Source organism: Aquarana catesbeiana, linkage group LG09 (assembly GCF_042186555.1).
Source record: "Aquarana catesbeiana isolate 2022-GZ linkage group LG09, ASM4218655v1, whole genome shotgun sequence".
Taxonomy (NCBI): domain Eukaryota; kingdom Metazoa; phylum Chordata; class Amphibia; order Anura; family Ranidae; genus Aquarana; species Aquarana catesbeiana.
In genome coordinates this window covers 59,529,198-59,546,246 of record NC_133332.1, presented here as the reverse complement: position 1 = coordinate 59,546,246, position 17,049 = coordinate 59,529,198, and the positions used below count along the sequence as shown (strand labels likewise).

At 41.1% G+C, this 17,049-nt stretch overlaps 1 protein-coding gene across 2 annotated transcripts in view; it reads left to right on the top strand.

Annotated features, from left to right (window-relative positions):
• LOC141107698 (cytochrome P450 2C8-like) overlaps positions 1–17,049 on the top strand; it is a 90,936-nt gene that overhangs the window by 57,368 nt on the left and 16,519 nt on the right. For both annotated transcript variants that reach the window (XM_073598613.1, XM_073598614.1), the window contains 4 exons: positions 3,771–3,933; positions 4,036–4,185; positions 8,541–8,701; positions 12,737–12,913. In XM_073598613.1, the coding sequence (XP_073454714.1) occupies positions 3,771–3,933; positions 4,036–4,185; positions 8,541–8,701; positions 12,737–12,913 (651 nt within the window). The remainder of the gene's footprint in view (positions 1–3,770; positions 3,934–4,035; positions 4,186–8,540; positions 8,702–12,736; positions 12,914–17,049) is intronic.

Here is a 17,049-nt window from a genome sequence, read left to right as displayed (position 1 = left end):
CCATGGACTCAATATGCCTCTCAGCAAATAGCTTGGGGTGTCTACTTTCCAAAATGGGGTCATTTTGGGGGGTTTTGTGCCACCTGGGCATTCCATGGCCTCCGAAACTGTGATAGGCAGTGAAGAGTGAAAGCAAAAATTTACACCCTTAGAAATCCTGAAGGCGGTGATTGGTTTTCGGGGCCCCGTACGCGGCTAGGCTCCCAAAAAGTCCCACACATGTGGTATCCCCATACTCAGGAGAAGCAGCTAAATGTATTTTGGGGTGCAATTCCACATAGGCCCATGGCCTGTGTGAGCAATATATCATTTAGTGACGACTTTTTGTAAATATTTTTTTTTTTTTTGTCATTTTTCAATCACTTGGGACAAAAAAAATAAATATTCAATGGGTTCAACATGCCTCTCAGCAATTTCCTTGGGGTGTCTACTTTCCAAAATGGGGTCATTTGGGGGGGTTTTGTACTGCCCTGCCATTTTAGCACCTCAAGAAATGACATAGGCAGTCATAAACTAAAAGCTGTGTAAATTCCAGAAAATGTACCCTAGTTTGTAGACGCTATAACTTTTGCGCAAACCAATAAATATACGCTTATTGACATTTTTTTTACCAAAGACATGTGGCCGAATACATTTTGGCCTAAATGTATGACTAAAATTTAGTTTATTGGATTTTTTTTATAACAAAAAGTAGAAAATATCATTTTTTTTCAAAATTTTCGGTCTTTTTCCGTTTATAGCGCAAAAAATAAAAACCGCAGAGGTGATCAAATACCATCAAAAGAAAGCTCTATTTGTGGGAAGAAAAGGACGCAAATTTCGTTTGGGTACAGCATTGCATGACCGCGCAATTAGCAGTTAAAGCGACGCAGTGCCAAATTGGAAAAAGACCTCTGGTCCTTAGGCAGCATAATGGTCCGGGGCTCAAGTGGTTAAAGCTCTATTATGCAAAGAAGTCATATCTTAACATTATCCACTAACTCAGCCTCCTTCTCAGGGCCAACGCCGATTTAAAATGGTCTGCTGCAAAGTGGAAAACTATTCTGTGGTCAGACAAATCAAAATTTTACATTTTTTTTGGCGACCACAGGCATCACATCCTCCGATCTAAAGAAAAGAGGGACCTTCAGGCTTGTTATCAGCGCTCAGTGCAAAAGCCTGCATCTCTGATGTTATGAAGGTGAATTATTGCATATAGAATGGGCAGCTTGCACATCTGGAAGGGCACCATCAATGCTGAAAGATATATCTAGGTTTTAGAGGAGCATATGCTCCTATCCAGACATCTTTTTCAGCAAAGTCCTTGCATATTTCAACAGAATGATGCTAAACCACATACTGCATCTATGACAACAACATGACTTAGTTGTAGAAGAGTCTGGCCTCCCTTAATTGGCCTGGCTGAAGTCCAAACCTTTCACCATATGAAAACATTTGGTGCATCTTAAAAGGAAAAATAGGGCACAGAAGACCCAGGACTGTTGAGCCGTTGGAATCCTATATCAGGCAAGAATGAGACAACATTCCTAACCCAATACTCCAGCAACTGGTCTCCTCAGTTCCAAGATATTTACAGAGTGTTGTTAAAAGAAGAGTGGATGCTACACTGTGGTAAACATGGCTAGACATGAGCAGCAGAGAAAAATGTGTTTATTTTGTTTTGAAAGGATTTGTTATGGTACTAACTTTGTTTCATTATTCATTTTCGGAATTCATTTAGTTTCATTTCGTTTTGTTTAGTTTATTAATTTTTGAACAAATTCCAAATTTTTGGAACAACTACAATTCAAAATTGGCCAAAAATTGAGAGACTGATCCAAATTCTGTGTGAGAAAAAGCTGGTTGGTAAGAAGCTGGCCCGCAAGCCGGCCGCGGCGTCCCTAACAACCACGACTCATCTGTTGTGAGCAGAATGGAATCCCTTTGACAGCAGATGAGTCATGGTTGGTAAGGCCGAAAGGTCACCCTGCTCCTTAACAATCAGCTATTATCGAATGAAATCAAATCATTAATTTCATTCGGATGAAAACTACCAAATTTTGTTTAATTCCTTAATGTTTGATTCAAATTAGTTGAAATTTGTTACTGTTTTATTTTGATACATCCGAATTTCCAAATAAGGAAAATTTCGTCCGAATTTCAATTCGGGATGAAACGAACCGCACGTGTCTAAACATGGCCCTGCCCCAACTTTTTGGAGATGTGTTGCTGCCATGAAATTCAAAATTACTTTATTTTTGTCTTAAAATGGTACATTTTCTCATATTAACCACTTCATTACCAGGCCATAGTCATATGACGGCCTGAGATGGGATCTCCCATCCTGGGTGGCCGTCATATGACGTCCTGGGATTCCCGGCCGTCTAGGGGGCGCGCGCGCGGCATTGCTCGGGACCCGGTGCTTGTGCCCGGCGGCCGCGATTGCCGCCGGGTACCCGCGATTGCCCGTTAACCTGGGCTGGACCATGGATCTGTGTGTTTACCAATCTGTGTTCCCAGTACAGCGTAACACTGATCGGTCTCCTCCCCTTGTACGTCCCCTCCCCCTACAGTTAGAATCACTCCCTTAGGAAACATAATTAACCTCTTGTGTCCCCCTAGTGGTTAACCCCTTCCCTGCCTGTCACATTTATACAGTAATCAATGCAATTTTATAGCATTGATCGCTGTATAAATGTGAATGGTCCCAAAAATGTGTCAAAAGTGTCCGATGTGTCCGCCATGTCGCAATCACGAAAAAAAATCGCAGATCGCCGCTATTACTAGTAAAAAAAATAAATAAATACATTTCTTTTAAAAATGCCATAAATCTATCCCGTATTTTGTAGACGCTATAACTTTTGCGCAAACCAATCAATATACGCTTATTGCGATTTTTTTTACCAAATATATATGTAGAAGAATACGTATCGGCCGAAACTGAGGAAAAAATCTGTAATTTTTAAAAAAAATTGGGATATTTATTATAGCAAAAAGTAAATAATATTGTGTTTTTTTCAAAATTGTCGCTCTTCTTTTTTTTATAGCGCAAAAAATAAAAACTGCAGAGGTGATCAAATACCACCAAAAGAAAGCTCTATTTGTGGGGAAAAAAGGACGTCAATTTTGTTTGGGTACAGCGTCGCACGACCGCACAATTGTCGTTTAAAGTGCGACAGAGCTGAAAACTAAAAATTGGTCTGGAAAGGAAGGGGGTGAAAATGCCCAGTATTGAAGCGGTTAAACATTTGATATGTTTTTTGTTTTCTATTGTGAATAAAACATGTTTTTTGGAGATTTGCAAATCATTGCATTCTGTTTTTATGTATACTTTACACAGCATACCAGCTTTTTTGGAATTGGGATTGTATTAATAAAATCAGTCACAGTTAAGTGAGTTTGCCTAGGATGTGATGATATCAACAGTCTGCTGCAGGCAATAGGAAGCATTTTCTCAATCTTTTCTCCTCCAGTGACCAGGCTGGAATGTTGTAACTTTATAGCAAGTCACATGAGAGGCCATAGAAGGAGGAAGATCTGTGTCACACATTAGTGAACACAGCCAAGGACTGCACCATCCCCAGAATTTACATAACTGTGTCATCTCTATAAATCTGGTCTGTATGTCTAAGCTTCAATGAGCTCTGGTCATGAATGCTTTAAAAATACTTCTGTGCTATTTATATAAAATGATTTTTTCTTTGCACTCCCTATCTCTGATTGAAACTTTTTACAGAGCCATCTATACAACGATATAAAGTACAACTTTTCTTCTTCTGATTTTGTTGTAGCTTGCGAAGATCCATGGAGATGTATTCACTGTCCATCTAGGGAGCATGACAGTGGTTGTCCTACATGGATATGATGCTGTGAAGGAGGCTCTAGTAGACAATGCAGATGTCTTCAGTGACAGAGGAAAAGCACCTGCAGCTGAATTATTTTTTAAGGGCTATGGTATGTAACAGTCCCAGAGGCATGAGCCGATGTCATCATAACAGATAAAACTTGAAACATTCATTTCAGGAATTCTTAACTGATGTGTGATTCCATTAACAGGAGTGATTCTGAGTAACGGGGAGCGTTGGAAACAGCTACGTCGCTTCTCTCTCACCACGCTGAGGAATTTCGGGATGGGGAAGAGAAGTGTTGAAGAACGGATTCTGGAAGAGTCTCAATGTCTTAGAGAGGAGTTTAGAAAAAAAGCAGGTAGATTTAACTATAGACTTTCCTTTAGGAAGGAAGCAGCCACAACCCAAGTAGAAGAGCCTTTACCCTGCCAGCATAGTACAGAGAAGGACTCTTGCTCTCTGTGTTCAAGCAGTGATATCTCTACAGAGGGCTGACATGCTCCCTGCTGAATCACAGCTAAAACTCTGCACTCAGCAAAGCTCATGCACCCTGCTGATTGGAGAACTCTATAACATGATATGACACATATAAGGGAGTCTGAAAGGCTGCACACCCCGAATAATAAAATGTTGTAGGAAAGGAAAATTTCCCTGTGGGGTTTTTAGCAGCAATTGTGAGTCAACGATTTTATAAAAATATAAATGATTTTATTATCAAAAAAGCAAATGGACAATATAAACACATAAGTTAAAACATGAGCTCTGGGTATATACAATGAGAGACTATTACATTAGAAAAGGGGAAAAAATCACAATATTGACAATACCATAAAGGTTGGAAAAAGGATGAAATTATTTAATCTTGCAACCTACAAAAATTGAATTGTGGTTGTGCTGTCCGATGTTTGGAACAAAGCCCCAATGCAATTCGACCTATATATTTATGGTCTTCCTCAGGGGGTTCTTGTGTTCAATAATTGAATTGTAGTTGTGCTGTCCGATGTTTGGAACAAAGCCCCAATGCATTTCGACCTATATATTTATGGTCTTCCTCAGGGGGTCTTGTGTTTAATAATTGAATTGTGGTTGTGCTGTCCGATGTTTGGAACAAAGCCCCAATGCATTTTGACCTATATATTTATGGTCTTCCTCAGGGGGTTCTTGTGTTTCTTCTTCATCAAATAAGCTTGCTTATCCAGAGACTTCTTATTAAAACAAACACACATGAATTAGACAGTTGATATTCCCACTGGTGGTCTTGAAGGCTGCTGGGGAGTGGTCCCCACCTCAACCCCATAGAGGGCTATCCACGGCTGCGGGACTTACAAGTGGTCACAAATTATTGGGCACTCCAAAAGGGGGGGGGAGAGTGAGGGCCATAGGTACCTGACTGCATGTTTAAATTGTTAGGACTTTAGTCCCTGTGATAGGAAACATCAGGTCCAAAATGTAGATCAGTGTAAGTCACTACAAATAGCTAAAGGCTCTGATGGTCAGTAGGTATGGACGCTCGGTTGATCCAAAAACAACTGATGAATGATTGGAGAATGCTAGATGTGATTCATTGGAGGCATTAGACACCTGCAGAGAGACCACTGCTTCCACACAGAGCGCAAGGGTCCTTCTGTACACTTATGATGGCTTATTTTGTTTTGAATATGGAGGGGGGGTTCCATGTTGTATCATCAGCTTATGATCGATTGATCATGGAGCATGTGATAGACTCACCCAGGACAGAGGCTTTTGGAGGGGACTAAATGCTAGCTTATTGCCTACCGACTATAGGCCTTGGCATTTGAGGGAGCTACAAACATTTAGGAAGATGTTCAGTTATGTAATACAAATGGACATTTTTAAGGATGCCATGATGGTCTCTGCCAGCTTGGGTCTCAGTAGACAGGTATATGTGAAAGGAACATTGGTTAATGAAAAAGTCCTAGGTCTCCTGTTTAGGGATGAGCCGAACACCCCCCTGTTCGGTTCGCACCAGAACATGTGAACAGGCAAAAAATTTGTTCGAACACGCGAACACCGTTAAAGTCTATGGGACACAAACATGAATAATCAAAAGTGCTAATTTTAAAGGCTTATGTGCAAGTTATTGACATAAAAAGTGTTTGGGGACCCGGGTCCTGCCCCAGGGGACATGGATCAATGCAAAAAAGAGTTTTAAAAATGGCCGTTTTTTCGGGAGCAGTGATTTTAATAATGCTTAAAGTGAAAAAATAAAAGTGTAATATCCCTTTAAATTTCGTACCTGGGGGGTGTCTGTAGTATGCCTGTAAAGGGGCGCATGTTTCCCGTGTTTAGAACAGTCTGACAGCAAAATGATATTTCAAAGGAAAAAAATTCATTTAAAACTACTTGCGGCTATTAATGAATTGCCGCTCCGACAATACACATAGAAGTTCATTGATAAAAACGGCATGGGAATTCCCCACAGGGGAACCCCGAACCAAAATTTTAAAAAAAAATGACGTGGGGGGGTCCCGCTAAATTCCATACTAGGCCCTTTAGGTCTGGTATGGATATTAAGGGGAACCCCGGCCAAAATTTAAAAAAAAAAATGGCGTGGGGTCCCCCTCAAAATCACAGGTCTGGTATGGATTTTAAGGGGAACCTCGTGCCAAAATTTACAAAAAAAAATGGCGTAGGGTCCCAGTTTTTGAAAATTCCTTTATTTAAATGCTTCTTCTTTCTTCTTTCTTCTATCTTCTATCTTCCTTCGGTTTCTTCCTCCATCTTCTTCTTCTTCTGGTTCTTCTGGTTCTTCCTCCGGTGTTCTCGTCCAGCATTTTCCTCCACTGCGTTGGCGTCTTCTTCCCTTCTTCTTCTCGGGCCGCTCCTCATCCATGATGGCATGGAGGGAGGCTCCCGCTATTCTCTTCACCTTCTTCTCTTCATCTTCTTCTCTTCATCTTCTTGTCTTCCTCCATTCCATCATGGATGCAGAGCGGGCCGAAAAGAAGATGAAGACAACAAGATGAAGAGAAGAAGATGAAGAGAAGAAGATGAAGAGAAGAGCGGGAGCCTCCTTCCATGCCATCATGGATGCGGAGCGGCCCGAGGAGAAGAAGGGAAGAAGACGCCGACGCCGCGGAGGAAGATGCTGGACGAGAACACCGGAGGAAGAACCAGAAGAAACAGAAGAACCAAAAGAAGAAGAAGATGGAGGAAGAAACCGAAGGAAGATAGAGGATAGAAGAAAGAAGAAAGAAGAAGCATTTAAATAAAAGAATTGTCAAAAATTGTCTCTTGTCATTTTTAACATTTTTTACAGTTTTTTAGTGAAATGGTAGGGGTACCCCCTTACCATTTCACACAGGGGGGAGGGCAGGGATCTAGGGGTCCCCTTGTTAAAGGGGGCTTCCAGATTCTGATAAGCCCCCCACCCGCAGACCCCCACAACCACCGGCCAGGGTTGTGGGGATGAGGCCCTTGTCCCCATCAACATGGGGACAAGGTGTTTTGGGGGCTACCCCAAAACACCCTCCCAATGTTGAGGGCATGTGGCCTGGTACGGTTCAGGAGAGGGGGCGCTCTCTCGTCCCCCCTCTTTTCCTGCGGCCTGCCAGGTTGTGTGCTCGGATAAGGGTCTGGTATGGATTTTTGGGGGGACCCCATGCCATTTATTTTTTTAAATTTTGCCGCGGGGTTCCCCTTAAAATCCATGCCAGACCTGAAGGGTCTGGTATAGATTTTGAGGGGGACCCTGCGCCATTTTTTTTTTTTTATTTTAGCCGGGGTTACCCTTAATATCCATACCAGACCTGAAGGGTCTGGCATGGAATTTTTTAATTTTGGTTCAGGGTTCCCCTGTGGGGAATTCCCATGCCGTTTTTATCATTGAACTTTTATGTGTATTGTCGGACCGGCAATTTATTAATAGCCGCGAGTAGTTTAAATGACTTTTTTTCCTTTGAAATGTTATTTTGCTGTCAGACTGTTCTAAACACGGGGAAACATGCGCCCCTTTACAGGCATACTATAGACACCCCCCAGGTACGAAATTTAAAGGGATATTACACTTTTATTGTTTCACTTTAATCATTATTAAAATCACTGCTCCCGAAAAAACGGCCGTTTTTAAAACTTTTTTTTGCATTGATCCCCTGGGGCAGGACCCAGGTCCCCAAACACTTTTTATGACAATACCATGAATATAAGCCTTTAAATTAGCACTTTTGATTTCTCCCATAGATTTTTAAAGGGTGTTCCGCGGCATTCGAATTTGCCGCGAACACCCTAAATTGTTTGCTGTTCGGCGAACTTGCGAACAGCCGATGTTCGAGTCGAATATATGAGTTTGACTCGAACTCGAAGCTCATTCCTACTCCTGTTTACTAGTCTGAAGGGTCTTTCACCCACTGTTAATTGTGCTAAGTAACAAACCTATTGTCTCCTAGAAAACTATTAGGGGAGGTGTTTATACTTGTAATAATGTGTATTGTACTTTGTGAGCCTGGGGCCAGGAATGAGCTCTCCGAGTATCCAGGTGGCTAATTATTGTAATGTGTATAGTATATGTTAGGTTGTTGTAATTATATTCCTGGTTACAGTTTGTATTGTTAGGGTAATATAATCGGGGGGGGGGGGGGGGGGGTGTCCATTCGTTGGCAGTTCAACCGTTTTTTTTTTCTTCTCATCCACCCTAATAAGCATGTATCATAATATTACTCATTCAGTCTGAGAAAGTTTTTAATCTCCTTCCAGGTTCACCTATTGACCCCACATACCTCTTGACTCTGGCGGTATCCAACGTGATATGCTCCATCGTATTTGGTGAACGTTTTGATTACGAAGACAAGAAGTTTCTTGGCCTTCTTGCTTTACTGAAAGAAGCCTTTGGAATAGTAAATTCATTAGCTGGGCAGGTAAACACAACATCCGTGTGTCTCTATATTGTAAATCTGGACTGAAAGTAAGAATGAATGTATGAATGTGAAATAATTATTGCTGGTTTCTAAGCTTTTTAAAGTTAAATCAAGACTATAATTAATAGAGGTCGTAGGGGTTCCCAAAAGAGCAGGTATTCACATACCATCACTTCCATAATAATGCTAAAAAGGATAGAAAAAAAGAAAGACATGTAAATAGCTTGTGTTTTAAGAAAGAAATTCTGGCATTACCTGACACCAACAAATACAATAAGGTTGTCTTATAGTGTGTATATACATGTTGGGGTAACTTCCTGACTCTCACGGGAACTGAAGAAGTCGTTTGTAAGCTGCAAACTTCTTCAACATTACAGAAAAGGTCCAGTTGAATGTGATTAACTATTGCTAGTCATGCTCATAGTTTCCATATCTCACACTTGTAAGAGTTTCTTACATAGTTTGGTCCCATTCCTTATACTTGTATAGCAACAGTTTATCCAGTCTTCCTCTAATAAACTGAGTACTAGGTTTATGAAGGAAAGGTCATTCTGTAAAGGCAGATGGCGGACCACCTTTCTCTGTGTTTTGGAGATAAGCAGACCATATACTGTGCCTTGAACTTGCTTTTACTAAGGAAAGACATGGATCCTTGTCCCTGTTTTGCAAGAACACAGGATCCATGCCTTCCCTACTTGCAGAACAGAAATCTGCCTTGTTTACATAGGCAGACTGCCTTTGTAACAAACGATCAGTGGGTGCTTGCGGACAGCAAGCTGATCGGCTCCCGGTGTGCATAATTACAGTGGGAGTGAGCCGCCAGCGGCGCACATTTGCTCCCCAGACCCGAAAGTGCAGGATTATGTAAAACTGCTATAGGGCAGTCGTGAAGTGGATAATATAGTGTCCAGAAGTTGATCCCAAATGGTGAATGGGTGGAATATTCTCAAATGGATCACAGTGATATCCACCTCCAGATAGTTATCAGAAAAGTGCGTCTTAATGCAAAAATGATGTTTAAAGGTCATCCACAGTGTGTCAGTTCCACTATCTTGATATATGCAATTTCTGGATGATCCCTTGGGAAGCATTGTGGTAGGAACCGCTATTACAGTGTTCTCCACTATCTTCTTGTGTCCTGTGCCAAGCAGCCGAGCAGCTGCCCTGCTGCATTGTGAATACAGGAGGTGGCCTACTTAGCACTGGTGCCATTGGGAGAGTGCTTTACATTTTTCCAATGGATTCAAAGTGTTCTCTGATTAGATGAGGTAGAGAGGAAGCAAGGTATGCAGCCATACAAAAGTAACTACACAGAGAGGAACGTATTACAGTGGAGTCAACATTTATTGGAAAATGAAGATGTACAAGATGGGTGCAATGGACGAAATACAGTCCATGTCTGTTGGGTTGAGTCTCAGATGCCACCTCTAAGAGAGCTCACTGAATGCTTTAGGATGTTGTATGAAGACATTAGCTAATTGTACAGCTCAGAAGCTTCTGCTAGTGTCATAAACTGGCATAAACAGGCGCAGAATACATAGCAAGTGTGTAATTTTTCCTCCCTTCGCTTGCTATATGGCCCTTCAGGCTCAAAATGGAAGCCCCCCACTCCCTAGGAATTCATTGACGACAGATCTCTTCATTTTTATTGTTTTTTCTTCTTTGGCCTGTTTGTCCTTGATATACACAATAATGTGACACCGTACATTTCCTACTAATGCCTAGCATGGGCAGTGCTTTATTGGGTATATAGTACATACCATGTAATATATTTCTCTTGTTTTCTTTTCTTGTTCATACTTTTTTCCTTTCTGTTTCCCACACCCAATTGTCTACCTGGGATATTCGCTTAGGGTAACGGATTGGTCATAAATACCTACGGTTTTTCTGATATATTCAAAGGTCTGAAGGTGACAATTTGTCTACTGATTGCTTGTATATTAAACATTTTAATTTTTCATAACTTTAAGCTGATCCCATGGTATGAGCATTGAGTGCGTCACATAGGAGCGATTCACTGATGTTTTTTCTCCTTGGCCGTCTATTTAGTTTATTTTATTTAAAATTACTTGTGTTCCTGTTTTCATCTTCATTTTTTGTTATATATTGTTTTTACTTTTTGATTTATTTTGTTTCATCTCTGCCTGTTATTATTATTTATTTTTATTTTATATTTATATTTATTTTTTCATTTTCAATATTATTTTATTATGTATTTATTTTGTATATTTATTTTTCATTTTCTCATAATTATTTTTATTTATTTTTTCATATTCACCTTCGTTTGTATTTGTATTTATTTTTATTTTTATTTCTATTTCTCCTTTCATTTATTTTTTTGTTTTTTCTTCGTTTTCTTGGCCCCCCTTTGTTTTCCTGCTCTACTTTTTTTTTCTTTTCATTTTTCTTGCCTTTTCCCCCCCTTTTTTCCTCTTCCCTCTTTCTTCTCCTTTTTTCACCCTTTTTCTCTGCTCCACCGGTTGTCATTTCCCCCCCTTTTTTTCTTTGTCTTTTTCCCCTTTCCCCTGTTTCCTGTCTGTGCTCAATTAATTTTTGCTTTTCTTTTTTGTCTTTCTTTCCTTTTTCCTCCCATGGTGCTTTTCGCTTTCTTTTGTTTTCTTCCCATTTTCCCTTCTTTCCTTTTTAAGATTTCTCCTTCTATTTTCATCTTACTCATCTTATACCTTTTCTCCCATTCTTGTATCACTCTTCTTTGCTTTTCTTGCCTTTCCTAGCCTTGCTTCTACACACGTGCACTATTTTCTGCACTGTTGATTACCCAATGCGGTGCCAGCCGTACGTCACAGGTTTCCGTGGCGACAGCGGTCCCGCAGATAGGCGTCCTCCCGTCACCCTGTTGCTATGAGCTCTGTGCGCATGCACGGCATATGTGGCACACCATGATTGGCGGCCTCCCATACAGCAAAACACTGGGTCCTAGTGGTTGCTTGTTTGTGATCGGGTGCATCTGGTTGATGTGCCTGATCTATTACATGTACACTGATGCTTCATATGTAGGCTGTATTCTGTAATATTATAGATTGATTACCCCAGGCTACTTTAAAGCGGAGGTCTGCCCACCGCTGCAAAAATTAAAGACCAGCAGCTACACATACTGCAGCTGCTGACTTTTAATAATCGGACACTTACCTGTCCTAGAGTCCAGCGATGTCAGCACCACGGCTGATGTTTCCACCAGCTGTCAGGTGCATGCTGCCTCCATTGCCAGTAAGGGAACCCAGCAGTGTAGCCTTTCGGTTTCACGCTGGGAACCCTACTGCGCATGCGTGAGGCTCCGCTCCTCTCTCCTACTGGCCTGGTGGCCAGGGAAGGAGGAGGGAGGAGGAGGGAGCCCCAGCGATGACGCAAATATCCGTGGCTGAGGCTCCTGGAAGTGGGGACAGGATACCTGTGAAAGACAGGTATCCTGTCCTTCCTCCCCCCCCCCCCCCGAAAGGTGCCAAATGTGACACCGGAGGGGGTAAGGATTACAGCGAGTGGAAGTTCCACTTTTGGGTGGAACTCCGCTTTTAAGTTATTTTGCTGCCTTTTATGTTTTGACGTTTTTGGTGGGATTCAGACGTCAGATTGATGTCACAGGGTGGGGGCGGTACCATTCTTTTCATGTTTTGAAATTTCTGCATGTTCTGATTGGTGGATAATGTAGTTATATTCTGCTCTGACACTGTTGAACTTTATCACATGCCTGACGAAGGGGCCCTGCGCAGCTCCGAAATGTTGCACTAAATAATAAATAAAAGAAACCTTTGGATAGAAGTGTTGATCCTTTGGTGTGCTGGCGAATATGTACATTTACACAATGATGAGACTGAACAAGCCCAAAATAACTCTATGCAAGTTAGATGATAGATATAATCCTGTGGTTCTGAGTTGGACAAATGCATATAAAGCACATTTATACAACTCCAGAAGAATCCAACTCAAAGACAATATAAATTGCTAATTAAAAAGATATTTTATTGTGCTTTTCTCCTGCATATACAGATACTTTATAATTGGTTATTTTTATTTCAGCTACTTAATGCTTTCCCAAATCTTTTCCGCCATTTGCCTGGACCTCATCAAAAAGCATGGAAGAATATCATCACTTTGAAAGAATTTGTAATGGATAAGGTCAAGGAGCATCAAGAAACCCTGGACCAAAACTGTCCCAGGGATTATATTGACTGTTTCCTAATAAAGATGGAAGAGGTAAGAAGTGCTCATTACAAATCACATGCCAAGGGGTTTTGTTATACAAAAATGGAGATGATGAGAAGTTTCTCTGATTCCCATAGCAATTAATCTGCATATTTCAGGATCATGTAATAATGTCTGTAGATAGCTGTAGCCTATTGCAAACAATATGGCTATCAATAGCAGAACATTGTACTATGGGCCATAATAGCACATAAAACAGAGTTAAACTGATAACTTTTATTGGTTAACAAGGAGATTAAAATGGCAAGCTTTCAAGATGCCTCCAATCGCTTCATCACTATATTATGTTTAATAATGAGCCATGAACTTTCTGGAATTTTAAAGCTCATCTCCAAGTAAAACTTTTTCAGACTTCAATAGAGTTGAAAAGGGTTTGAAAATCTGTCCTTCGTATTCTTGTTTTGCTAGGTTTATATTCTAATATGTTCATTCTGTTGGGGAGATTTTCCCTCACTTATTAACCTTCTGGCACCACAACATGCAAGGGTGCCCCCAGAATAAGAAGGCACAGACATGACAAAAAAAAAAAAGGAAACTTGACAAAGTCCCCACTTGAGACATTTCATGTTACTTCCTATGACTTCCTATCACTCTGACTCCCTGCCACTGAGACAGAAAGTAAGGGGCAAATTCCTCAGTAGGGTCACAGGCAGCAATCATGAAAGTGGTTCTAATTCTTCCAGACCCGATCCAAAAAATAGGTTTCAAGCAGAACACCAGGTATCAAAGTAATTGTTTCCTTTAGTCCCCTCCCATACACCAGGACAAAGCAAATGCTTTATTTATACAATTTTTTTAGCAAAATATCACCTTTTTTTGGAAAATTAATGTAGTGGTCACATGACCACTCTAGTCCCATTGTCTCCTATCTGTGGTATGACAATGCAGACTATATTTCTTAGACGCTTGTGCGATTCAAGCTGTTGTGGACATGGCTGCTGTACTGTTTTGACCAATGAAAGACCATTGGCTACAGTGACTGTATCAATACAGTTGCTGAGACTCGCACAGCATGAAGTCCCTATTGCTGGAGGAGAAGTGCCCCACATGCCCCACATGAAGAACATGGAGCTGTAATGCACAAAAAAATTGTGGTATCAGTAGTAGTATCAGTAAAGAACAGTCAAATAATAAAAAATAAAAATCCAACCTGAAGTTCTGCTTTTAGCTGACCTTGGACTTTGGATCATTTGGCTATGAAAAGTTAGCCAAGTAATAGTTTGCCAATACCACCTCTTCTCTACTTTATGGTTGCTCCAACTCTAGGCCTACAGCTAAAATAAATAATGGCAGTCCCCTATACGTAATATATTTGTTCCTTAAGTGTCGGTTCACACTGCTGCGCTGCGAATTTGTTCTGTTTTTTTGTCCTGTGTGAGGTGCGATTTTACCGCGAATTTACCGCGATTTTAACGCGATTTTACCGCAAATTTCAGGAGTTGGTCATAGCTGCGATTGATGTTCTAGCCAATGGAATCATAATGGAAAAAGAAAAAAGGTGTTAACTTCCTGTGTATTTCCTGGTTTTTGTGGAGAGTAGTGTGGTGGAATTCGCACATATCTGAACCAACAATGCGATTCCAGAACGATTTACATTGATGTCTATGGAGGCTAAATTTGCAACGCAACGCAGTAAACTCGCACAAGACCCTTTTTTTTATCGCATCGCATTCGTAGGGGAATCGCAACGCATGTATGTGAACGACGGTCATTGAAAACAATGACTTTATGGATGACATGCGAATTTAGAATGTTTTTGACGCATCAAATTCGTCATGAACTCGCATCAGTGTGAACCGGCACTTAAGAGTAACTCCACTTTCGTTGAGAAAAAAAAACATTCCCCTCTGGGGGATCTATGTACATTGCAGAAATTCTAACAAACTTTTGTTGTAGATTTCTACCTTTTGTTATTCTAAAGCTGGTTGTTTGTGTCTGTGTTCAGAGTGAATTTCTTTGGGAGTGGTTTTATAATTATCAAGCAGCTGCTGCACCTGCAGGGCTCTAATGAGATAATTGGCAAGGTCTGCATCCCTTTAGACGTGATTTCCCTTTGGGAGTATCTCACCAAAAATTACATTTTTGTTGCAGGGGATGCTCAAGATCTGATTTGTATCTTGGTGCAGACTTCTGGTAAAATCAATACATTCAGACACAGAGCCCCAACCTGGCCCCATCCCCTCTCCCCCCTGATTGGCTGACTGACTTTGATTGACAGCCGTGGGAGCCAATGGAACTGATGCCCTGTCTCAGACAATCAGGAGGAGTGTCCTGGATGGCTTAGGGGATAGTGGACATCACTTCAGAGAGAGGGGGCTCAGGTAGGTGATTAGAGGGGTGCTGGGGGGGCTGCTACACACAGAAGGTTTTTTATCTTAATGCATAGAATGCATTAAGATAAAAAAACCTTCTGCCTTTACAACTCCTTTAAAGTGGTTGTAACCCTAAAAAAAAATGATTCTGTTCATTTAAAGCATGATCTATAGCATAGTGCTTCTGCAGTGTCATTTCTCCCATTCTTTGCTGTAAAATACCTGGTTGATCCTGCCTGTTCCTGTGTCCTACTGTGGGTGCTGACCACTAGGGATGGACTAGGCAAACGGTTCAGCCCGAGCATAAGTTCGGGGCGAACTTATGGTTGTTCGGCGAACACCGAACAATATGTTCGGGGCAAATTTGAAAGCCGTGGAACATGTTAAAGTCTATGCGACACTAACATGAAAAAACAGAAGTGCTAATTTTAAAGGCTTATATGCAAGTTATTGTCATAAAAAGTGTTTGGGGACCTGGGTCCTGCCCTAGGGGACATGTATCAATGCAAAAAAAGTTTTAAAAATGGCCGTTTTTTTTGGGAGCAGTGATTTTAATAATGCTTAAAGTGAAACAATAAAAATGAAATATTCCTTAAAATATTGTGCCTGGGGGGGTGTCTATAATATGCCTGTAAAGTGGCGCAGTTTTCCCGTGTTTAGAATACCATAGCAAAATTACATTTCTAAAGGAAATAAGTCATTTAAAACTGATCGCAGCTGTAATGAATTGTCGGGTCTCGCCAATATTGATAAAACTCATTGCAAAAAACAGCATGGGTTCCCCGCCAGTCCATTACCAGGCCCTTTGGGTCTGGTATGAACATTAAGGGGAACTCCGAACCAAAAAAGTTTTAAAAAATTGCGTGGGGGTCCCCCCAAAATCCATACCAGGCCCTTCAGGTCTTCTATGGATTTTAAGGGGAACCCTGCACCAAAATAAAAAAAATGGCTTAGGGGTCCCCCCAAAATCCATACCAGACCCTTATCCAAGCATGCAACCTGGTAGGCCGCAGGAAAAGAGGGGGGACGAGCGAGCGCCCCCCTCTCCTGAACCATAACAGGCCACATGCCCTCAACATGGGGAGGGTGCTTTGGGGTCTGACCCCAAAGCACCTTGTCCCCATGTTGAGGGCATGTGGCCTGGTATGGTGCAGGAGAGGGGAAGCTCGCTCGTCCCCCCCAGAACGAAGCCGTAAACATGGAAGGGACGTCATGACATCACTTCCCGTTTACTCGGCTGCCAATGGCGCCGGTTTTAAAAAAATATACAGCTTTCAGAATCGCCAAAAAACGGTGATCTGAATACTTTGAAGTGCAAGACCCCCGATTCCTCCATAAAGAGTACCTGTCACCACCCGCATATGTAAACGGTGTTCAAATCACACATGTGAGGTATCGACAGGATCGTCAGAGCGAGAGCAATAATTCTAGCACTAGATCTCCTCTGTAACTCTAACCTGGTAACTGTAAAAAAAATTTAAAGCTATTTTTAGGTACCGTAGTTTGTCGCCATTCCACGAGTGCGTGCAATTATAAAGCATGACATGTTTGGTATCTATTTACTCGGCGTAACATCATCTTTCACATTATACAAAAAATTGGCTAACTTTACTTTTTTTTTTTTTTAATTCATGAAAGTGTCCCTTTTCCCAAAAAGTTGCGTTTAAAACACCACTGCACAAATACTTTGTGATATAAAATATTGCAACAATCGCCATTTTATTCTCTAGATTCTCTGCTAAAAAAATATATATATATTTAATGTTTGGGGGCTCTAAGTAATTTTCTAGCAAAAAATACGGATTTTAACTTAAT